Below are 26,133 nucleotides of genomic sequence, written 5' to 3' on the forward strand. Positions count from 1 at the left end.
AAGAAGTAAAAAATACTCACTGAAAATAAGGCTGCCAAATGTTACTTGTCAAACTGGATAGCTAAATGTGGAAGGATGGGACTCAATTCTCATGAGACCTGATATGCTGTTTGTTTCTATCCAAATAGCATCACAAATCAAGTTATGGTTTTGACATGTACATTTGTCTTTATGTTTTCAAATATTGAACTACAAAATGGTACTTCTGTATGTTCAGACCTCCTTTTCCCTTTCCACTTTTCACTGTGATGTAGGCTCATCCACATGTATGCTTTTGTCTGTTTGCTTAATGTTGTTGGCTACTGGTTTAGTGTTCAAGTAAATAACAGGAAAATACAAAATGGCATATTTTAAATTGTGTTTATATTCCACAGATTGATTACTGGCTAGTAAAATTCACTTTTCAGCAGGAAAATCTCTTTTTTTATTGTTTGTTATTATTAGTTACATTTTATTAACTCTGTATCCCAGCTGTATCCCACTCCCTTATTCCCTCCCAATCCCACCCTCTCTCCCTCAGCTTCTCCCTGCCCCTTTCCAAGTCCACGGATTGGGGAGGACCTCTCTTAATAGGATGGCTAATTGGCTATTTGCTGACCTTGCCCATTTTCCAATATTTTCCATTTTCAAATACTTGATAATAAAACTAAGGAAATACTATAAAATGTAGTTTGAATAGCAAATATTTGCAATTGTTGAATCACAACATGAAAGGTATAGAATCATATGATTATTTGAAAATCGTAATCACCCACATACTGAACAGTTAAAATGCATGCCACAGGATAAAATGTTTATACATATTTTCTAGTTTTTATGATTTATTTATAACTGTTAACAAATCACTAAAACTGAATTAACTAACTGCTAAAAGATCAAGACTAAAAATAAGAGTATTTTTCCTTTAGATGTCTTGTTTTAGCATTATACTGATTTGGGTATTTTGATTTATTAAAGGTTGTTTTATTTTTTCCTATTTTTTAATTTTTAAAATATTAATTACAGTTTATTAACTTTGTATACCCCTCCCTCATTCCCTCCCAATCCCACCCTCCCTCCCTCATCTCCTCCCTGTCCCTTTCCAAGTCCACTGATATGGGAGAACCTCCTCCCCTTTCATCTGACCCTGATTTAGCAGGTATCTTCAGGACTCGATACAAAGTCCTCCTTTGTGGCCTAGGAGGACTGCTCCCCGCTGGGGGGCGTGGGGGGTCAAAGAGCCCATAAAGGCTGCTTTAAATAAAATCACTATTTCTATTGTATTTTTAAGAAAGATATTTATTTAAAAATTAAAATGTAATTCCAATATTATTCTTCCTTTCCCTCCCTCCAATCCCTTCTATATGCCCTTGCTCTAATTCATGACCTCTTTTTTCTTTATTTTTTTGTTCCACAGATTTTAAATTATGTGTGTATATATGTATATACATATTTGTATGTTGATAGGCATGATGAATTTTTGCACCTGCAGAGGCCGTAGGCATCAGACCCCCTTGAACTGGAGTTATAGGTGGTTTTGAGCCTCTTGTGCGTGCTGGGAACTGAACTTGAGTTCTATAAGAGAGATCAGTGCAGGCTCTTAACTGTAGAACCACCTCCAGCTGCTATTTGACAACACTGCTTTACATTTTTTCTCGGAAATTTTGATACATTATCTAAAATAAGAATTTGTTTTTTTATTTTTTATTTTTTTTAGTGAAGCAAAGGTTTTGCTTGGGTCATCTTACTGATTATTTCTAACTGTTTCATGTAAGTCACTGTGTAACTCTGACACCTGCACAAATTCCGGTGGAAACTTTTCTACTTCCCTGTGCTCTGCAAATGACATAATGGAATATTTGAATGGAAACTTAGATTTTTACCAGAAAATCATGTATTTCCTCAGGATCTTCCAATTCTATGCATGTAAGTATTAATTATCCTGCACCCTGAGTGTTAATTTATAGCATTTGTTTGTGTTTATTTTCAGAACTTCATTTTACATTTTATTTTTTTATTTTTTTATTAATTACAGCTTATTCATTTTGTTTCCCAGCTAATCTCCTTGCCTCATTTCCTCCCAATCCCACCTGCCCTCCCTCTTCTCCTCTCATGCCCTTCATTTCAGTGTCTTCTCCCCCACTGTCACTTTCATCACAAGTTATTGGTTGATCCCTCTTTTCAACCAGCTGTGGTCTTGACTTCCACATCTGTTTCTTCTGCTTTCACATGCATTATTATTTTTAATCCTCGTTATTCTCCTTCTTGTTTTGTTTTCAAAACATAAGAGTTCAATGTTCTCAGTTTTAGCTTGGTCATTCTTTTGGGTTCTGAAAGTAGGTGGTACGTTTCTTGTTGAGCTAATGCATGCCTTTTAGAACCATCAGACAAATCCCAGCTAAGACATGACAGTGTGCGTTTGCCTCATGGAGTAATTGTAACTTGCTAAGGTAGAATCTGTATTATTCCTGTTATAATTACCATTTTACTTATATAATCTTTACTTATGATGCCCTAGATAATCCTGGCTAGTCTTGAACTTGTAATTTGCTTCCCTTTGTTTTCAAAATATAAGAATAGCGAGTGGGTGCTGTCATGCCTGGTTGATTTTTTTTTTTAATTTTAATTGAGTAAGTTTGTAGAATATTTTTGAGAAAATGTTGTTACATGGTTATGGTTTTTCTCGTCTTGTCTTTGTGCCCACCGCCAGGGTGGGAAAGCTTTATTTTTACTGCCAAAACGTTCATGAACAGACTTTTGCTAGGAGGTTACACAGTTGCAAATTTCTAGTCCTTCAAATTCTTCTATTCATTGCAAATCATTCTTATACACAGTTGAGTTTTCCTTTCTTCTACATTTTAATTTCATTTATTGTTTTCTTATTTCACTCTAGTAAAGATATATTCATTTTATTGAGGTGTTTAATACATGTTTCTATGATTATTTGGGTTTCACTCAAAATGAGCCATAGTTGGTTTCATAATTGTGCAGTGCAATGTGTTTGTGCCTTATTTTTACAATATTGGAAATAATTCAGGCTTTAGGGAAGTTGGTTTAACACAGTATTTAAGAAGAGCTAAAAACAAACTGAGTCTGAAACACTGTTAGCTAAGCCAGTTTATGTGTAACTGGCCTCCCACAGTCCATCAGCTGCATTTCAGCAAGGCTCTCAACATGTAGAAAGATAATTTACAAGCTCTTCTGTAAAACGGTGAATCCTATGACAGTCCTGAGCTTGAACTTTGGAAGTTGATTTGTGTCATTTGGGACTATTGGATGATTTTGGCTGCAAGCGTATTAAACAAGCAATTTAGGAATACTTAGAGTTGAATGATATATATTGGCTGTTAATTTGACCTCACCTAGAATTACCTAGGAGACAAATCTCTGAGCATGTCTTTAAGGGAATTCCTTGACTTAGTCATTTGAGGTGCAAAGATTCACTTTAAGAATATCATTCAATGAGCTAGAGTCAGTTACTCTATAGAAAGTACAAAGGCAGCTGAGCAGCCATTTAACCCTCTCTCTTATTCCCTAACATCAGGTGTAATGCATCCTTTCTACCATCAATTTGAGGGTGGTACCCTCAAACTGTGAGCCCAAATAAAGGCTTTCTTATTTAATTAGCTTATAACATAACAGGAACATTGTCACAATAGCAAGAAAAGTACGGAAAACAAAACAAAGAGTAAATGTTATTCTGTTTTTAAAGTGACTGTGATCAGCAAATTTTTGGAACAAGTAGGGGTTCGTGTGATTTTTTTTTTTTTTTTTTTAATGCTCATACTGTCACAATGGTCTATCTGAGTGACTCAGGCCAGTTTCTTAGAATCTACCATCAGTTTCTATACTCAGCCAAGTGACTAGAACTAACCTAGGACAGTCTGAGCAACTGTCTTTTGTTTATCTGTCTGTTCCCAGATAGATGTACCAAACAGCAGATCCAACGGCATTATAACACCTGAGCCTCCTTGCCTCTGCATGAGGAGTGTTTGATGATTGCGAAGCATGAATCAAAGGCAAAAGGAGAGGTAGCTAGGGAAATGTTCACCCCCACCTCTACCCCCCAAATTCATCTTTGCCTCTCCAATAGCTTTTTGAAGCTTCACTTCTCTATGATTGCTTCTTCTGTGATGTGGGCCAGTCTGCAGTCCAGCAGAATCACAGTGGTTTACAGTGTTGACTTAGCCTTCTTGTTCAGTTAATCTTTACAAACAGCCTTTTCATTAAATTATTTTTTCGTTGATTACTTTGTGCGTGCTATTTTGTTATTGCCAGCAGCCTGGTCTGATTAGAACACTTTTGTGCTTGAGTGTGCTTAACTACAAAATGAGGATGACAGCTGTTCCCACAAACAAGAATGCAGTGATACACGCTAGTGTATATAAAGGTCTCAAGGTATCCTTATAAATTTAATACATAATAATAATGATACTGATAGTACCATTATTATTGAAACCTCAATTAATTTCATTTGCGTAGTTTCAGTCATCATGGTCTTTTTTAAAAAAATATTTTATGTGTTTTTTTGCTTTGTGATGAAAATGGTTAGAAGGAGAATGAAAGACCAGTTGAGACAGTCTCACTTGTTTTGATCACAAATGTTGGTCTCCTTTAGCAGTAAGAAAAATTGTGTGAATTTATTCATGGAAGGAGAAATGCAAATCAAAAAGAACAAGAAAGATAAAGCAAATTAAAATATAAGTGAAAATGATATTCATCCTTCTCTTTGGCATATGTGCTTCTTTTTTACCTCTGGGAAATGATAACTTTTTGTATTTAAATGGATAATTCTAATAAAGCCCTGACCTTGAAATGTTCCCTGCCCCATCTCCCTTCCTCTTTAAATTAATCATTACAGTTGAGATCATATCTCTACAGCTTGTGAATGAAATTCTTTTCCTACTTTATTTAAATGTTGCCTGCTTACTGTCATCTGATAATATCTAATGTCTATTTTCAGTACAAACTGTCCTGATGAGGAGTTTAGCCAAACTTTAAAATATTTCAGTTATGGTCCAAAAACTAAGTTATTTAGACAAAAAAAAAAAAAAAAAAAAGAAGTATTGATGAAAGTCAAAATTATTCTGGCCTTCTGAAACATAGCTCTCAAAGTTGAACCACATTATCTATTGGCCTTATTGTTGGAGATGGGAAATTGTTTAATGAAACAAGGACAGTATGATTATAGTATGATTATATTACATTGCAAAGGGTGACAAAGATTAACCTCAAGACTGTGCCTTTGAGAGTAAGTCTCAGCAATTATTGTTATGGAAACTTTTAAACATGTATGCCCAAGGGTAATATATTTATACAATTATTGCTTCTCATGCTTCTAAAATACATGAAACCTAAAACCCTGTGAATGCCTAGAAGGCATGGTTGTTAGAGTAGTCCAAGTACATATCTATGCATTTGCTCTCATCCCTACAACTCTCAGAATATTGAACTGTGAGGAGCTAATAGTCAGAAAGTTTCAACAGGGCCACTGGCAATTACCCAGATCTATCTGTTGATTTTATAAATACAGGGGAATGTTTGAAAATTGAAGACCATTAAGAAATGCTTCAGGGGAAATGTTGTGATACCAAAGTCAGTGAAAATTAACATAGTGTATTTCAACATTTTTTTTCTTAACTGACCCATAACTTTTAAGATTATTTGACTTAAAAAGCATTAGTAATAATTACATTATTTGAACACTTAAACTACAGTATGAGCTACTCTAAGGACTATATCCATGTGATTGTGTTTAATCTTTGTTGAAGCGCTTTGTGCTGGTTGCCATATTCATCCATTATTTTACAGAGAAAGAAATTCTACAATTAATTTACCTTTTTTACAATAGTTAGGCAAAATTTTCATTTTTTAATCTTTAAATTATGCCAAAATACTTTGGCACATATAACTTGTTTGTAATTATTTCTATGCTTTATAAGAGAAACAACATATAAAAATTGGATAGTGTTTTTGCCTCAATATCTCTGACCTTTCCTCTTAAAGAAATTTAGGAATGAAAATGTCATCCATGACTTCAGTAAAAATCACTGCTCAATATTTGCTCTCTCCTATATCTTTCCATCCTTGAATCCACCTTGATCATAACCAGGTTTCATTGATTCTCTGCTTGGCTTCCTGCTTGTGATAAATTGTGTAACTAGATTTTGACTTTCTTGTAAAGTGCTCTTTCATTTTGCTTAAGCTACACCTGATTTTAAGTGACATTTCCCCTGGCCTGACCTGCTTTGCTTTAAAAGTTCCTTATTCACTTTACTTGAGCCATCTGACAGCTCCCTAAAGCTACTTATGATGACTCATTTTTATATATATATATATATATCTATATATCTATCTACAAGTTAGTCACACTTGTTACAGTAATGCCGACTTCTGGTAAAACTAATAGTTTGTGTATAGAGAGGATTCTAATAGAGTAGGTTCCCATTGTGACCACAATATTAAACCAAACACTTATCAATAGATTAAATCATTTGCTGTGTCTATACATTAAAAATAGCCCACCCAACAAGAATGGTCAAGTTTGGACTATATTGGAGATAATAGAAAAACCAAGAATATATGTCTAGACTTTTTATTTATTTTTGTACAAATATTTCATTCATTTAGAAAGGATGCTGATGTATAAATGACCCTTGACTATTGAGTCAAACACAAGGCTGTCTGATTTGTTAAACTATACTTTCTCATGTAAAAGTTAAATGAGTTTATATTCCTTTCTTTTTTTTTTTTCAAGTCTTTTTTAAGCCTATATAGCTCTGGTTTTCCTGGAGCTCGCTCTGTATACCAGGCTGGCCTTGAACTCACAGAGCCCCATCTGCCTCCTTCTCCTGAGTGCTGGGTTTAAAGGCTTGAGCCATCTCATACAGTAATCAGATAGTGCTAGACTTTCTATTTCCCTGTTTTTCTTGTTTTCTTTTGTGCTGGTCCATTTTGAGACATCTTAAAATGACAGGGTAACACCCACTGTACAATTTCATAATTGAAATATTGTATTAGTTGTTGGGAAACACTGTTTCATGCATGAAGATTATCATCCATTCTCAGCCATGGCTCTGAACTATCTTTTACCAAGACACTGTGACACGGTTTGAGTGAGAATGGTCTCCATGGACTCGTAGAATAAATGTTTAGTCACCAGTTGGTCAAACTGTTTTGGAAGGATTAGAAGGTGTGGCCTTAGCATCTGCTTTGATACCCTATTGGACAGAGTCTTTCAGAGGCCCTCTGTGGTAGGCTCTTTTCTTGTTTCCTGTTTTCTCCCTCTCCTGATGTCCATCTTTTTTATCTTTCTGAGTAAGGATTGATCATCTCAGGGTCCTTAGCTTCTTTAGGTGTACAGATTTTAGTATGTTTATCCTATATTATATGTCTAATATCCACTTATATGTGAGTATATACCATTTGTGTACTTCTGCTTCTGGGATACCTCATTCGGGATGATCTTTTCTAGATCCCACCATTTGCCTGCAAATTTCATGATTTCCTAGTTTTTAATTGCTGAGTAATATTCCATTGTGTAAATGTACCACAATTTCTGTACCCATTCCTCAATTGAAGGGCATCTGTGGTGTTTCCAGGTTCTGGCTATTACAAATAAAGCTGCTACAAATATGGTTGAGCAAATGTCCTTGTTGTATACTTGAGCATATTTTGTATATATGCCTAGGAATGATATAGCTGGATCTTGAGGAAGCACTGTTGGCCAGAGTGTAGGGAATCTTATGAAAGAAGGGGAAGATAGAAAGATCTGGAGGGACTGGAGCTCCACAAGGAGAGCAACAGAACCAAAAAATCTGGGCCCAGGGCTCTTTTCTGAGAATGATACTCCAACCAAGGACCATTCATGGAGATAAGCTAGAACCCCTGCACAGATGTAGCCCATGGCAGCTCAGTCTCCAAGTGGGATTCCTAGTAAGGGGAAGAGGGGCTGTTTCTGACATGAACTCAGTGCTTGGCTCTTTGATCACCTCCCCCTAATAGGGAAGCAGCCTTAATAGGTCACAGAGGAAGACAATACAGCCAATTCTGATGATACCTGATAGACTAGAGTCAGATGGAAGGGAAGGGGGACCTCCCCTATCAGTGGATTTGGAGAGGGGGGATAGGAGGAGTTGAAAGAGGGAGGGTGGGGTTGGGAGGGAATGAGAGAGGGGGTTACAGTTGGGATACAAAATGAATAAACTGTTAAAATAAAAACTAAAAATTAAAATTAAAAAGAAGGCATGGCCTTGTTGAGATGTGTCACATGGGGTGCTATTTTAAATTTCAAAATCCCAGCCCATTTCCATTCCCAGTTAGCTCTCACTCTTTCTGAATGTGGGTGAGATGTCTTATCCAACTTCAATGTAATAGTTTCCATTTTATCTTACTACATTTTATTTTATTATGTTTTAAAAGGTGAATGAAAGAATGAATAAAAATGTAGCCACCAGAGTAAAACTTTACAAATGAACCATTGCTTGTATCTGATGGGAAAGGGAAAAATCACTTTTTTCCAACTGTGTGGCACTAGGCATATCTACCATTCCAGGGTAGTTCTTATGTCAGGAGAAGTTGACCAACATAAGATGGACTCCACAGTTTTTGTTTGTGCTTTTATTTAGTTACATGTATGTGTGAGTATGTGCAGTTTTATATATTTATTTGTTTGTTTATTTATTTATAGGTTTGGGATTTGTTGTGTTATTCTTGTATTTTTCTTTTTACCTTAAAGTTGAGTGGGCAGAGAGGGAGGCAAGATCAGGAAGAACGTCGGGGAAGAGAAGAATATGATGAAATATACCTAAATAATAAAAACATAACAAAATGAGCAAAAGAAAAAATTAATGCTCATTAGAGAATTTATTTTAAATATGTGTATAAAGTGAGTAACATGGAAAGTAAAATCTAATTAAGCCAAATATTTAAGGTATGCAGCATAAGCAAATTATATGCATCTGGTAAAATTTGTGGCATTGCTCAATATATACTGCAAAGAAAACCAACCAACCAACCAACCAACCAACCAATCAACCAACAAAAGAAAACCCCCAAACTAAAAACCCAAACCAAACCAAACCAAACAAACAAAACAAACTAACAGAAAGGAAAAATTAGATTCTGTTTATAGGTCACTTTTTCTTCCCAATGCAGCTTTTGTGTTGTTGCAGAGGCTATAGATGGTTTGGTGGAGTGGGGTTAGGGAGGAGCCTTAAGTATGGAGCTTGATTCAGTCCCAGTAGCTTGTAGGGGTACCATGTAGGATCAAAGTTGGATGTGGGGGGGGTGGAGAAGAAAGGGTTTATTTAGCTTATATTTCCACATTATAGTCTACCACTGAAGTTAGGACAGGAACTCAAACATGCCTGGAACCTGAAGGTAGGAGCTGAGGCAGAGGCCAGGGAGAGATTCCTGCTTACCAGCTTGCTCCTCTATGGTTTGCTCAACCTGCTTTTTAAAAAAAAATATTTATTTTGTTAATTACAGTTTATTCACTTTGTATCCCAACTGTAGCTCCCTCCCCCATCCTCTCCCAATCCCACCTTCCCTCCCCCTTCTCCACACATGCCCCTCTCCAAGTCACTGATAGGGGTGGTCTTCCTCTCTTTCCTTCTGATCCTAGTCTATCAGATCTCATCAGGAGTGGCTGCATTGTCATCTTCTGTGGCCTGGTAAGACTACTCCTCCCTCAGGGGGAGGTGATCAAAGAGCAGGCTAATCAGTTCATGTCAGAGGCAGTCCCTCTTCCCATTACTATGGAACCCACTTGGACACTGAACTGCCATGGGCTACATCTGTACAGGGGGGTTCTATCTTATCTCCATGAATGGTCCTTGGTTGGAGTATCAGTCTCAGAAAAGATCCCTGTGCCCTGAATTTTTTTTTCTCACTCCTTGTGGAACTCCTGACCTCTCCAGGTCTCTCTATCTCCCCTTTCTTTCATAAGATTCCCTGCATTCTTTTAACCCCTCAACAGATGAAGCCCTGCAACAGATGAAGACGATTATAAAACAAAAATATCAAAATTAAGAAAAATAAAAGTACAAAACAAACAAAACGTAGTCAAAATGCAGAGTTGCAGAGCTCAGTCTCAAAAGATAAATCTATGAAAACAAAAACAAAACACAAAACAAACCGGAGGCTCAGAGATCATTGCTGAATTCAGGGCAGAGAGACTTATAAGAGCCAAAGAATCAGGGGGTTTGCTTTGAGAGTGTCTCCTAGGAATGTCAGAAGCCACATCTGTGAGCTGAACAAGAACAACAGACATTCTAAAGTAAATAGAGAATATTCCATGAGGCCTCAGTCCTATAAGAGGAACTTCAGGAAACTAAGAAATTCTGAGAACAAGAGAAGTAGTCTTCCTTTGGAAAGAGAAAACCAGTTTGTTATCCAGTTACCAATGGCCTGCCCTGAACACATGCATGCATTAACATCATACAGACTCAGAAGGCAGTATTTATGTCTTTAAAAAATATATACATATTAATAGATTTATGTACCAAAAATTAACAAAAAGAGGCCATTAAATGGAAAGAGCAAACAGGGAGTACATAGGAGAGTTTAGAGAGGAATGGAAAGAGGGAATTGGTGATTTTATTATATAAAATTAGAAATAGTAAGAAAAGAGTGGTATGAGGCAGAGCCCAGAAAAGAAATCCAATGTTTTGCTATAAACCAGTGAAGTAAGGTGTGATTCTGGCTGCCATGTTAACCAACACAGGGACTCCTGATTCTATTCTGAAACTGAAGCTTCTCCTAGTTATCATCTTTCTGTGGGATTTTACAGATTGAGGAATGGACCTGAGGAATGCTAGAATGTTAGGGTTGTTCTAGTGGCAATAACGGTCCAGTTTGTGAGACAATGGCTTCTCTTCTGATATGAAATATTTGACACCAATAGATGAAGTATATGAAAACAGACTAATAGGTGTCTGGTGTCATAGTAGCCTCAAGACTGAGAGAGTCAGTACCTTATGTAACAGGACAAAAAACTCCCTCCACGGAATGTGTGGGCCATAGGCAAGTGGGTCTGATTTTCAGCATTTAGTTGTTAAACACCTTATGGGTTGGGGTTTGCATCAATTATGGTGGTTGGTGTCACTCTGCAGGATTTTTGAAAACTGTTTAATATTGACTATTCTAAGAATAAATGGCTGTTAGTAAGGCCACCGAATGCGGTAAAGCATATTGAGAGTGAGATCTCAGAAGCGTGCCCAACTCCTCGAACCACGATTTCCTCCATTATGAGTATGAGACGATCAGGCCTTGGGGATTTATGGATGAAGGTGTTGGGGGCTGCCATTGCTCCCATACTTCTACATTCTTTATCCTCTAGCTCGCATAGGGTATTTAGTTTGTGGCTGTAACAACACTCCGGGGATGCTCTGGTCACCTTCTCCCATTAGAACAAATACATATAGATTTGTTCATCGTATCTCCCTAGCTAGAATCCTCCTCTGAAGCGTTAGAGCCTAACTGCCCTCTGACACTCACCTGGGTAACATGATAAACTACTGCCAAAGTAGAGGAACTTGATCGGTGAGTAAATATTTCAATAGTTCTGAGAATTCACGGGTACCAATCACCATGTCCATTTTCTCTGGCAAACTACAAAGATTTTTTTCACGTACATGCCAATATTTGACTGAGCTCAAGGGAGTTAGTGTCAGTCGAAATGCAGTTCAATATTTTACAATAATTGTGGCCCTCAGGGAATTTCTTTGCTAACTTATAAGGCCTTTGTTAATTTTATGAACTCTAACACCCATTTTCCAGAAGCCCTTTCTTATAGAAATTAAAGAGTTGCTTATATAAAATAAGCCATTAATTAAATTATCACCTTTTTGGGAAAAATTTTATCCTCTTCACAACATTAAATTATTAAATATCAACATATTGTTATTATTTTACATAAGCAGACAATATTTTACGTAATAAAAGCAAGCAGTTGCTGTGTCAAAACAGTGCTTTTTAACTCCTAGTCTATTTATCTTAGAGAAACCTATGAGAATCAAAATAAGAGAAGATGGGAAAGGTGTTGTTAACGAATATTGTTTAAGGAGGGGCATTGGTAGTAAATAACCAAAGTGTCTTTAAATCAAAACAAAAACCAGAGACATCATTATAACCATTTACACACAGGACCCTCATGCGGCCTTGAAAAAGGAGATCTGTGATGACATAGATGAGGTTATAGAATAACATCTATAGACATAGATGAGGCTATGCCAATTAAGTACAACACAGATGCCTAAGGAAGATGCTGTATGTGCTCATATGACGTAATTGTATAAAGGGAGAGAAAGGTCTGATGGCAGAAACACATTACTAGATTACCGTACCTGGATACTAGGTCCAGGGGTAGCTAGCAGAGAGAAGAGTAACTTACAGAATGCAAATGTGCACAGAGTGAATTAGGAAATGTAGGATGCAGCTGGGGTACTGGGGACGACATTGTCTGAGTACTCTAAGTCACTACATGAATGTATCCGAGGCGTTCTTACTGTACACATGCGAATTATGTATTGTTTGTTCATAACACAGTAATCATTTTATCATGGATATATATCAAACTGTGCAGCTTTAACTTATAAGTATGTATGGTAAAGAATATATAAAGAGGAAATATTTACTTATTTTCTGTCACTTCTAAAAAAGGTTAAAATGAATGTAACTAAGTAATTGAATAAATATAAATTTTATAAATTAAGTTTAAAAGTTTACAATTATTAGCCTAACTCTTGGAGACTTTATATTTAAAAGAATTCAAAGTAGCCATTGGGGAGTCCCTGAATATTACTCAGTAAAGAACCTTACACAAATTCTGGATTGTCAGAATTTAGTTAAAAACTGTGGGTGGAAGGGAAAAGTCTTGTTTCTCTACAACTGTAGGAAGCTGGAGGAGGACAAGTCTAGACAGACAAGCAGACACTTTCAGCCTTCTGGCTCACCAAATCAGGATAATGGATTAGATTCTGGTTCAGTGAGAGAGCCTGAATCATACAGGGTGGAGAGGACAGCATGCCAGTGTGTGCCTCTGCTTGTACTCATTCCTTCACACATGTGCACACAGCCTCACTAACAGGTACATATGACAGATAAGCAATAACTCAGGCAGTGATTCTTTAATTTCTCAAAATGAAGGAATCTAAAAAGGAGCAGTATGTTGCTCGTTATTTAATGAATGTATTTTTACTTTGAGAAAATTAAAACAAAACAAAACAAAAAAGAACTGATATGGGTCAGGAACACAGAACTATGTCACTGTAGAAGGTTATTCATTGCACCTATCTTTCACAGTATTAATGCCTCTGCTTGTTTGGGACCACCCAGGTTAACAATCAGAATAATGTTAGCATTCCTAATACTTTCTTCTTCCCTCCTGAGGGGCTAGCAGCCTTGCCAGGCCACAGAGGAAGACAATGCAGCCAGTCCTGATGAGACCTGATAGGCTAGGGTCAGAGGGAAGGAGAGGGGGACCTCTCCTATAAGTGGACTTAGGGAGGGGCATGGAAGAGAAGAGGGAGGAGAGGTGGTACTGGGAGGGGCTGAGAGAGGGGGATACAGCTGGGATACAAAGTGAGTGTAATTTATTAAAAAAAAATAAGTAAATCATGGATACACCCTTAAAAAAAAAAGAAATCTCACAGTTTGGCACAAATTACATTGGTCAAATCAGTCACTCACTTTCCAACCATTTTTATCATCTAATTTTCACAGGATAGGTTATTAATAGGTGCCTGTATTCATAAAGATGTGTTCTGGAAAGGTTTTCTATTTCTGAATCCTTGATGGTCTCTACATTGAGTCACCAGTAAGAACTGGGCAAACTGAGCCATCAGCTGTAGTGTATCGGAATTCAGAGACTGTCCTATTTGTTTTCACTGGATACTGCTTCCTGTGCATGCCTATGTTCCTGTTAATCTTGTCCGTGAGAGAAGAAATGAAAAAAGAGGCAAAACACTGAATTTTCACTGGAGACATCTTTCATCATTACTGTTTTATAGGTTCTTATTATGCAAATGGTCTAAGCAGGGCAACCCTTTTAATCAATTTAGGTACTGGGAAAGTAGAATGAATACAGTAAAATGACATAAGTTCTGATGTATTTCTGATTAGTTTTGTTCATATTAAAATATTTTAATTAAGTTATATTATAGGTATTTGAATGTACATCTGACAAAAAGCAGAAGTCACTTATGAACTGTGTTGACTAAGGCAAATTTGTCATGCCTAATAACACAGAAATTACATTTTCTCACACACAGGAATCCACAGCAGCAGGAATATGTTGTATGGTGAGCCAGGATTACACACTCACACACACACACACACACACACACACACACACACACACACACATTTGTGGTAAGACTGCTGATATGAGTTAAAAATAGACTGCTGATATGAGTTAAAAATAGAAAGACTTAGGAGGATTAAAAGATTTCTTAACCTGCAAATACAAAATGATGAACGTAATACCCAACATATTCTTAGATCCTTTTATGTAGTTTGGATCCTGAGGAGTAGTAACCGTCAGCATTTGTGAAGTTGTCATTACAAATAAAATAGTTTGCAAAGCTCTCGCTTTATTTTTTTTTAACTATTTTGACAGTCTCTTTGCCTTTTTAAAAAGTAAATCTAAGTATTTATACTCTAAAATTATATCATTTTTTTCCTTTTCTGATTAGTATACATCTATTGACATTGCCTAGAAAACCAAAAGTCAGTCTATAAAGATTTGTAAAATGCCTTTTATGCTATACTTTATTATGAAATTAGTATTCTATCAAACAATCTATATACTTTAATATTAAAATATTTTAAGGAACAGGAGATGCTTTTTAAAAACATGTTTTGGAAATAACCTCTGAGCTGGCATCTGTGGTGTAAGATTCAGTGGCCTGAGGCTGACATTTCTCTCCTGTATCACTTTGAGTCACTCACCAGGTATGAGAAAAATATAATGACCAAGTACAATGTTTTTCTTCCTTACACATCGTGGGCATTGGTGGAAGAAAATGATGAGCCTCCGCTTTCTATGAAAGTTGTGTATGTGTGGAAATGGAGGAACAGTTAGAGCTAATGAAGAAAAGGGGAATGGTTCCTGGAAAAGTTGACAAATAGGAAAAGGGCAAGAGAAGAATCAAGATATGGAATTAGGGAAAATATAAAGAAGAGATACTAGGAAGCTTCTGAAAACCTTGTTGCTCTGAATAGTCCTTGCGGTGTTAACAGAAGAACCAAGAGACCAGTCTCTGGAGTTTTCAGTGCTCCTCAATTCAGGGTTTGGGGAGGATTGCCGAAGAGATTTTGGTGCAGTTTCTTTAATGAAAAGTACAATTTATCATAAATACTGATTTATCATGCATCCATTTATCCTTGTTGAATTTCCTCTGAATTTCTCTCTAAATAGTTTACCAGACAAACTTGCTAAACTTTCCTGGGCTCAATACCACAGCCCATCTGGTTCAACATCTACTTTCCAGTGTTCACTGTGAACCTTCTCCGCTGCTCTGACAAAAACGCACCAAAGTTCTTTTCTTCCTCCTTTGAGTTAGAGAGGTCTATGGCACCAAATACCGACTAATAAAGTCCAAGTCTGCTGATCATGGTTTTTACTTTCATTACAAGCTTTTTATTTCTGATCAAAAAAAGAAAGACTCGGCTGGTGTTGACATTTCACTGCTATTATTTTTTCTATGCCTTGGAAATGGATATGTGATTCCGAGTGGTGGTTCGCAGCTTCTTAATCTAGAGACAGGTAGAGAGCATTTTGTAGGATGATGAAGAAATACAGAGGCATTCTGCATCTATGAATTGCGGCTCAAAACTCTTATCCCATCCAGCAAGGCATGATCTTTGTTCTCCTTTATGAGAAAGAGAAGCTCTTTATTGAATGAACCCTTGGACAGTTCTTTAATATTCTTGGGCCATCCCATAGTTGACTGTGAGAATTAATTACTCATCTGCAAGGCCTGCAACTTCAAACCTAATTCCCTAAGACCGCTCTATTGCTTAGAAAATAAAGGCAAGCAGGGATGTGTGTTCTAATTAAGGATGGTGGAAGACTTCTGTAATTCTTAATTGGGTGTTGAATTCTCCCAATTTAACCTTCTCTTGCTGTCCTCTGACTAACTCATTTATTATTTTCTCACAGAATGAAAACAAACACAAAATATCTGAGGATAAGTTAAATGAACTCAACTTTAAAATAAGAAGTAAAACAGGATCAGATGAAAGGGGAGGAGGTCCTCCCCAATCAGTGGACTTTGAAAGGGGCAGGGAGGAGATGAGGGAGGGAGGGAGGGTTTGGGAGGGAATGAGGGAATGGGATATAGAGTTAATAAAAATGTAACTAATTATATTAAAAATAACTAAATAAAATAAAAATACCCAGGCCTCAAAAAATAAAATAAAATAAGAAGTAAAAATGTTACTTCTATAAAAATTCTCATTTATTCATTCATTTATTTGGTCAATCAACATTTTTGCAGGAACCTTACATAGTATATAATATACTGTAATAAGAGATGTGGTGAATAACACCTTTGTTTTATTTCCTTCCTTTCTTCCTATTGTTTTAAGCCATTATTGTAATAGCGATTGGACTGGGATAGACATTATTGAAACAGATACTAATTGGATTATATTTCTTTATTTTAGTAGATGAAAGAAAGTATGTCTGGCCACAGAGAACTAATGCACAAATAACTAATGTGCTCATAAAAATCAAGAATTTTTTCTATCAATACAGATCCCATAAAAGAAATAATACTAATAAGGTAAGCAGGAAATATAGTATATTAGCCTGTGATATTGTTTCTTAATTACTTTTAAAAATCATTCAAATGTTTAGAAACCTATATTAGCAGATGAATACAAACACAAATATACTTGACTGATTTACACTTAAAGCAGATTAAAGTCTACATTAAATAGCATTCTACATTAAAATAGCAAAATGCTGTGATTATGAAGTATTGGCTCCCGGTCCATATCTGGCTGCACTTTGTGACATCAACTGTTTATTCCTATTTATTTCTCATGGGGAGTGAAATATAAATTAACCTTATGCAATAGAGACTTCATCTCTATGCAAGTCATTACATGGGCATCTCTGGTGAAATACTTATTTCTGAGCTGATCTTTAAATAAAGTCAAATTCATAATTGTCACTTTTATTTTTAAATTGTATTTGTTTTCTGCTTTGAGCACGTGCTGAGCTAATTTTCCAGGAACTTATGTTGCTGAGCAAGACAAAGTTAGGAAAAAAAATGCTATATAGCAAAACTTTAGCGTTTCCACTTTAACAGGTGAAATTGGTACAACATTGCCCTTCTGTATATTGTAGTGATATATCCAGTCTCCCGACAACAGCTCTTGTAATTGGATTTGCAAAATTGTTAGGCAACAATCAAATAAAGTTTAGGCAATGAATGTTGAATGCAAAAATCTGTGTTTATTTTCACACGTGTCTGTCTGTGTTGTGTATGTATCTGTGCATTTGTCCTTGTATGTTTGTGTGTCTGAGTGTATGTGTGTCTCTGTGCATGGTGTGTGTGTGCATGTACATGTGTGTGTGTGTGTGTGCGTGTGTGATGGAAACATCTGTAATGACACAAAGAGCTAAATGATTGCATTATTACCTTAAATATCAGCATTTATTGGTTATCATTAGATTTAATTTATTTTCTATTACTAATCTCAAAAGTACTCTAGAATGAGGAACAGAAGTAATACTGTTGAAGAGAAATGTTCCTTAGTTAACTGATAAGACCTAATTTACTTGCTATTTAAATTGCTATAATTTATACTAATTTATATCATGTGTATTTGTATACAAAAGTAAATAGGACACCACTTTCACCTTAGCTAGCTAAGGTAAAGAATTATTCAACCATTTAATGAAGACTAAATATTTCAAATATACTTTTTTCCACTGATGGGGGGGGACCTCCTCCCCATTCATCCGATCCTGTTTTATCAGGTATCTTCAGGACTGGCTGCGAAGCCCTCCTCTGTGGCCTAACAGGACTGCTCCTCCCTTGGGGGGGTAGGGAGGTCAAAGAGCCAGTCATTGAGTTCCTATTAGAAATAGTCCTTGTTCCCCTCACTGTGGGAAACCAATTGGTTACTGAGCTACCACAGGCTACATCTGAGCAGAGGTTCTAGGTTATGTCCATACATGGTCCTTGGTTGAATGTCAGTCTCTGAAAAGACCCTGTGCCCAGATATATTTGGTCCTTGTGGAGCTCCTATCCTTTCCCAATCATACTAACTCCCCTTCTTTCATATGATTCCCTGTACTCTGCCAAAGGTTTGGTCATGAGTCTTTGTATCTGCTTTGAAAACACTGCTAGTTAGAGTCTTTCAGATGTGCTCAGCAACCATGTTTATAGCAGCTTTATTTGTAATAGCCAGAACCTGGAAACAACCCAGATGTCCATCAACAGAGGAATGGGTACAGAAATTGTGGTATTTTTACACAATGGAATACTACTTAGCAATCAAAAAGGAGGAAAACATGAAATTTGCAGGCAAATGGTGGGACCTAGAAAAGATCATTCTGAGTGAAATATCCCAGAAGGAGAAAGACAAACATGGTATATACTCACTTATATAGACCTATATAATATGACAAACATAATGAAATTGGTACACCTAAAAAAGATAATCAAGAGAGAGGACATGGGGTAAGATGATCAATCCTCGTTTAGAAAGACAGATGGGAGCAGTGGTTTTCAACCTGTATGTTGCGACCCTCAACATGGGTTAAATATCAGATATCCCGCATATCAGATATTTACATTATGATTCATAAGAGTAGCAACATTACAGTCATGAAGTAACAGCAAAAATGATTTTATGGTTGGGGGAGTCATCACAATGTGAGGAACTGTACTAACGGGTCTCAGTGTTAGGAAGTTTGAGAACCACTGGCTTTCCTTTCTCTCCCCCCTTTTATCGATGTGAAAACTGAATTTTGAACACAAAAGGACCCCAATCTTGTAATCAGAAAGAAGGGGCCTCAACCTTTGGGCAGAGTGCAGGGAATTTCATGAAAAAAGTAGGAAATAATAAGACCTGGAGAGGACAGAAGCTCCACAAGGAGAGCAACAAAACAAAACAAAACAAAAATCTGGGAACAGGGGTCTTTTCTGAGACCACTGATGGATATAAACTAGAACCCCTGCAGAGATGTAGCCCATGGCAGTTCAGTGTCCAAGTGGGTTCCATAGTAATGTGAAGAGGGAGTGTTATTGACATGAACTGATTGGCCTGCTCTTTGATCACCTCTCTCTGAGGGAGATCAACCTTACCAGGCCACAGAGGAAAACAATTCAGCCAGTCCTGATGACACCTGATAGACTAGGATCAGAAGGAAGGAGAGGAAGACCTCCCCTATCAGTGGACTTGGGGAGAGGTATGTGTGGAGAAGGGGGAGAGAGGGTGGGGTTGGGAGGGGAGAAAGGAGGGGGCCATGGGGGGAATAAAAAGTGAATAAAGTGTAATTAATAAAAATTAAAATAAAAAATGGAAAAAAAGAAGGGGCCTCAACACACATCTGGCCGATATCAAGACTGTTGCTCTTCAGAATAATCGAAAGCTTTCAGCTAAGGAAACAAGCAATTGCACACCCTGCACACCATTCGCAAAGCCAGGCAGAAGACAACCTGCTGTCTTCCTGCTGAAGGGAAGAATTCCAAAAGTGAGCTTTCAAGTTCCTCTATCATCCCAAGACTACTTATGTATACATTGTCAATGGACAGGAAAGTTAGATTATGTGTTTTATTTTATTAATTACATTTATTCACTTTGTATTCCCCCATAAGCCCCTCCGTTCTCCCCTCCAGATCCCACCCTCCCCCCCTTCTTCACACATGCTCTTCCCCAAGTACACTGATAGGGGAGGTCCTCCTCTCCTTCCTTCTGATCTTAGTCTATCAGATCACATCAGGAGTGGCTGCATTGTATCTTCTGTGGCCTGGTAAGGCTGCTCCTCCCTCAGGGGGAGGTGATCAAAGAGCAGGCCAATCAGATTATGTCAGAGGCAGTCCCTCTTCCCATTACTATGTAACCCACTTGGACACTAAACTGCCATGGGCTACATCAGTCTAGGGGTTCTAGGTTATCTCCATGCCCAGTATTTGGTTGGAGTATGAGTCTCTGGGAAGACCCCTGTGTTCAAATTTTCAAAAGTCAGTATCTTCAACAAATGGTGCTGGTCTAACTGGATGTCTACATGTAGAAAAATGCAGATAGATCCGTAATTATCACCCTGCACAAAACTAAAGTCCAAGTGGATGAAAGACCTCAACATAAAACCAGACACATTACATTGGTTAGAAGAAAATTTGGGGAATACCCTAGAACTCATTGGTACAAGAGACAACTTCCTGAACAGAACACCAACAGCATAGGCTCTAAGAGCAACAATCAATACATAGGACCTCATGAAACTGAAAAGCTTCTGTAAAGCAAAGGACACTGTCATCAAAACAAAACGACTGCCTATAGATTGGGAAAGAATCTTCACCAACCCTTTATCTGACAGAGGGCTAATATCCAGTATATATAAAGAACTAAAAAAGTTGAAAAGCAGCAAACCAAGTATTCTAATTAAAAAATGAGGAACAGAGCTAAACAGAGATCTCTCTGTAGAGGAATATAGAATGGCAGAGAAACACTTAAAGAAATGCTTAACGTCATTAGCGTCATTAGCCATTAGGGAAATGCAAATCAAAACAACCCTGAGATTTCATCTTATACCCATCAGAATGGCCAAGATCAAAAACTCAAGTGACAACACATGCTGGAGAGGATGCAGAGAAAGGGGAACCTTCCTCCACTGCTGGTGGAAATGTAAACTTGTACAACCACTCTGGAAATCAATCTGGCGCTTTCTCAGACAACAAGGAATAGTGCTTCCTCAAGATCCAGCCATACTTCTAGGCATATATCCAAAAGAGGCTCAAGTACACAATAAGGAGTTTCTCAACCATGTTTGTAGCAGCTTTATTTGTAATAGCCAGAAGCTGGAAACAGCCCAGATGCCCCTCAACTGAAGAATGGATGCAGAAATTGTTGTACATCTACACAATATATTCTGTGTTTTAAAACAAAAATAGAAATATTACTAGCTGTGTTTTTTAAAATGTCTAATTCCGAAGCAAAGCAAAGCAAAACAGGCATATGGGCATTCACAAAATTTTGTGCATTATTTATTGATACTTCTGTGTCACAAAGCCATTGCATTGGGAGTGTATGCTTCTACCTCCCAAGCATTGGGATGAATAAACATATGTTGACATATTTGTTCTGTTATTTTTGTGTATTATAGTTGTAATACAGGACTGTATAGCACAGAAAGTCAGTAAATTCTCACTTATAACTTAAATTGTTTGTTCTATAGTTTATAGCCCATTTTATGCATTTATTTAATATGTGTATTTGTTTTTCTGTATGTGTGTATGTATAAGCCCTTGCCACCAAATCTGTGTAGAGGTTCAAAGACACTTTTTTTGCCAATTAATTTTTATTTTTATTTTGTTATTTTTATTTTTTATATTAATTACAGTTTATTTACTTTCTATCCCAGCTGTAGTCCCTTCTTCATTCCCTCCCAATCCCACCCTCCCTCCTTTATCTCATCCCTGCCCCTCTCTAAGTCCACTGATAGGGGAGGTCCTCCTCCCCTTCATCTGACCCTAGCTTATCAGGTCTCACCAGGACTGGCTGCCATGTCCTCCTCTGTGGCCTAGCTATGCTGCTTTTCCCACAGGGGGTGGGGAGGTCAAAGAGCTAGCCACAAAGTTCATACCAGAGACAGTCCCTCTTCCCCTTACTAGGGAAGCCAGTTGGATACTGATCTGCCATGGGCTACATCTGAGCAGGGGTTCTAGGTTATATCCATGCATGGTCCCTGGTTGGAGAATCAGTCTCATACAAGCCCCTGTGCCCAGATATATTTTGTCCTTGTGGAGCCCCTGTTCTCTCCAGGTCTTACTAATTCTTCTTTCATATGATTTCCTGCACTCTGCCCAAAGTTTGTCCATTATTTTCAGCATCTGCTTTGATACACTGCTATGTAGAGTCTTTCAGAGGCCCTCTATGGTAGGCTTCTATCCTGCTTCTCCTTTTCTCATAGAAAAATTCTCAAATTAATTTGGAGAAACAAAAACCCAGAATTTCCAAAATGATCCTGTACAACAACAGATTGTCTGGAGGTATCTCCATCCCTGATCTCAAGATTTACTACAGAGCAATAGTAATAAAAACTGCATGGTATTGGCATAGAAACAGAATAGCCGATCAATGGAACTGCATAGAAGACCCAGAAATAAACTCACATACCTATGGATATTTGATTGAAGACAAAGAAGCCAAAACTATTTAATGGAGAAAAGACAGCATCTTCAACAAATGGTGCTTGTCCAATTGGATGTCTACATGTAGAAAAATGCAAATAGATCCATACTTATCACCGTCCACAAAACTACAGTCCAACTGGACCAAAGACCTCAATATAAAACCAGACATATTATATTGGTTAGAAGAAAAAGTGGGGAAGAGCCTAGAACTCATTGGCACAGGAGACAACTTCCTGAACAGAACACCAACAGCACAGGCTCTAAGAGCAACAATTAATAAATGGGACCTCATGAAACTGAAAAGCTTCTGTAAAGCAAAAGATACTGTCGTCAAAACAAAACGACCATCTACAGATTGGTAAAGGATCTTCACCAACCCTCTATCTGACAGAGGGCTAATATCCAGTATATAAAGAACTCAAGAAGTTAAACAGCAAAAAATCATGTAATCCAATTAAAAAATGGGGAACAGAGCTAAACAGGGAACTCTCTGTAGAGGAATGTAGAATGGCAGAGAAACACTTAAAGAAATACTCAGCTTCCTTAGCCACTGGGGAGATGTAAATCAAAATGACACTGAGGTTTCACCTCACACCCATAAGAATGGCTAAGATAAAAAAATTCAAGTGACAACACGTGCTAGAGAGGATGTGGTGAAAGGGAAACCCTCCTCCATTGTTGGTGGAAATGTAAACTTGTACAACCACTTTGAAAATTAATCTGGTGCTATCTCAATTAGGAACAGTGCTTCCTCAAGATCCAGCTATACCACTCCTAGGTATATATCCAAAATATGCTCAAGTACACAATAAGGACATTTGCTCAACCATGTTTGTAGCAGCTTTATTCGTAATAGCCAGAACCTGGAAACAACCCAGATGTCCAGCAACGGAGGAATGGATACAGAAATTGTGGTACTTTTACACAATGGTATACTACTCAGCAATTAAAAACAAGCAAATAATGAAATTTGCAGACAAATGGGACCTAGAAAAGATTATCCTGAGTGAGGTATCCCAGAAGCAGAAAGACACACAGGATATATACTCACTGATAAGTGGTACTAGACCTATAAGATAAGGTAAACCTACTGAAATCTGTACACCTAAAGATGCTAAACAAGAAGAAGGACCCAGGGTAAGAAGGCCAAGCCTTACTTTAAAGGACACTCTTTTTTTGTCATGTGAATTTTGGGAACTGAAATCAGGCCATTTGACTCAGGAGCAAGTGCCTTTAACCAATAAGCAATCTGGTCACACCAGCACTTTAAATTTTCATGAATTAAGATTTTTAAAAATTCCTTACTGAAACCAATTTCTGAGTATAACAATATCCTTCATATATTCTTGTAATTTTAGCCAGTTATTCTGGTACTGCATTTGTTTGCAAGTCTTATTTTATTTATATACTGTAATTCAGTGGTTCTCAACCTTCCTAATTCTGCAACCCTGAATACACTTCCTCATGTTGTGGTAACCACAGACTACAAAATTATTTCACAGCCACTTCATAACTATAATTTTGCTATTGTTGGATTGTATTGCAAATATCTGATCTGAAGGATATCTGATATACGGACCCTGTGAAGGGTCCTTCAAACGAATATAGGGGTCACGACCACAAGTTGAGAACTGTTGCTTTAGTTATAAAGCATTTTGGTAAAGAAAAATGTTTAGTACTTATTTAATCATATTTGTATTCAAGAAATATTTTTGAATTTTATCTAGGTGCTAGTCACTCTATCAGGCTTTGATAAATCATAGTTTTGCTTTACTTGTAAATATAAAGTTTAACTTATTTAGGTCAGCTATGAGACTATCTGTAGAGTCTTTAAAATGTTTTGTTTTTCTCAGAAATACATCTTTCAACCTGTTTATTTTGCTGTTATGGCAACCATTGAGGTTTGTTTACTAGTGACACTGTAGAGAAGGTTGGTGGGGTCCAGGAGCTGAGGAATTGGTGGCAAGTCAGTCACAACAGAATTAATGACAGGAATATTGCTGGTCTCTCTAAGCAGATTTGCTCTCTCAGGATTAGCTTTGTTCCCACAAGAGTGGGCTGATATAAAAGGGTAGCTTGGTCTCTCAGCTTCGTTTCTGCCATGTGATGTCTTCTGCACATTCTGTTCCTCACTCTTGCATGCTTTCCCACTATGTGATGCCATGTGCAGTGTTGTGATGTAGCTTGAGGCAGATAGAGTCATCCAATTCCATCTCCAGATCTCTGATCTAAAATACATCATTTCCTTATAAAATATTTGATTTTATATATTTTGTTCTGGTTATATGTAACTTGACTGTACACAGCAATCCCCATCAAAGTGTCAAAAGGACTTTGAAAACATATATATGTATATACTTGCATTGATTCTAAATTATAGACATTCTTAGACCATTGAATTAGAAAATGATTAATAAGTTATCACATTAAGAAACATTCACTCCCCCCCCCTTTCTCTATTCATTCTGCTCACATGTTCTGCTTGATTCATATGGGCTAGGAATATTTATAGGCTTCGGGAATGAAAGCAACTACTTGTAGCCTGTAACACAAAGAACACAGGCCATACAGTAGCAATGCACCTAGACTGTTCAGTGAACACAATAAAACTTCACAGGCTTGGGTAGAGTAAGGTTATATCAATACATTTCCTTTGTAATTAAAAGGGACGCACACCCAGAAGTTTATCTGTAATCAAAACAGTATGTAACGGAAGAAGTAAGAACATTGTTTTCCCTAAAAAAGAATAATTTTGAGTTTTGGTCTTCTTCCCTGATAAACAGTTTATTCTTTAAGTTAAGGCTCCCCGGTGAAAGGCTGACAAAGTCCATGCAAGAGATAGCTCAAAAACCTCCCCATACTAGAAACCATGCATGGTGGCTCTGACATTTTGCAGCCTGATAAAAATCTATTGTAATCTTTAAATTCCATCTTTATTTTTGGATTTATTGGGGAATCAAGTCTCTGTATATGGCTAATAATCTACACATTTTTATTTTATCATAGAATGTTTTTAGTGTTCATTAGCTAGTGAAGCAATAGGATGGAAGTTAATAATTTATGACTGAATAATTACTTTACAGTTAAGAATTGCTGCCGTCTGATACCAGGTTTCAAAGGACTGTCCTAATGTTTAATAACTCAAACCCTGGAACAGATTGTCCGGTTACAAATTCTGAGTTGCCCATAATTTATCTGTGTAAGGTGGACCTTAATTTCTCTTAGGCTGTCTCAGAACCCATACCAGGAAAATGTTCAAGTAATAGCGTTTTCATTGTTCAGATTATTGTCTGATACAAGCCCACTCCTGCATCCTTCCTAAAGTTCACCTAAACTCCAAAGTCTAGATTCAATCCTGAAATATTTCCATAATTACCATTAAAAAACCCCACTAAGTCAGGTAAGAACTCAATTAAAGAGGCCAATGTCCAGTTAATGTCCGAAGGCCATGTGAATCATAGATTATAGGTACAGAAAATATACGAGGATTATTTAATGGCCTCATGATCTATAATGTCTCCAAGGCATGAAGGTCACTTTAAAGCACACTTCTTTCTCCACGCTCATGAGTCATGAAAAGGCTTGACAGGATTCTCATATCCAGTCAGCAGTGGTAGAGATAATGGTTCTAAACCAGGCAGTAGTTCATCCCCAATGTGGGCACCACGAAGCATGTGCTTCTGCTCATTCATGTCTTTGGTTCTCTAATAACAAACTATTCTTGGAGGGAGTCTATATTTCACATACCTGGACTCATTAAGACAGATATGATATA

At 37.2% G+C, this 26,133-nt stretch overlaps 1 protein-coding gene across 2 annotated transcripts in view; it reads right to left on the bottom strand.

Moving 5' to 3' along the window:
- The window catches only part of Epha6 (EPH receptor A6), a 979,971-nt gene that overhangs the window by 510,750 nt on the left and 443,088 nt on the right, over nt 1–26,133 (bottom strand). Inside the window, exon 6 of one of the 2 annotated variants that reach the window (XM_055594413.1) lies at nt 24,459–24,586. The exons of the other annotated variant lie outside the window; for it this stretch is intronic. Coding sequence (XP_055450388.1) covers nt 24,558–24,586 — 29 coding nt within the window. The 3' untranslated portion in view covers nt 24,459–24,557. Of the gene's footprint in view, nt 1–24,458; nt 24,587–26,133 lie in introns of those variants that run through there. 2 annotated transcript variants of the gene reach the window in all.

Source organism: Psammomys obesus, unplaced genomic scaffold, assembly GCF_907164565.1.
Source record: "Psammomys obesus unplaced genomic scaffold, mPsaObe1.curated_primary_1811, whole genome shotgun sequence".
Taxonomy (NCBI): Eukaryota; Metazoa; Chordata; class Mammalia; order Rodentia; family Muridae; genus Psammomys; species Psammomys obesus.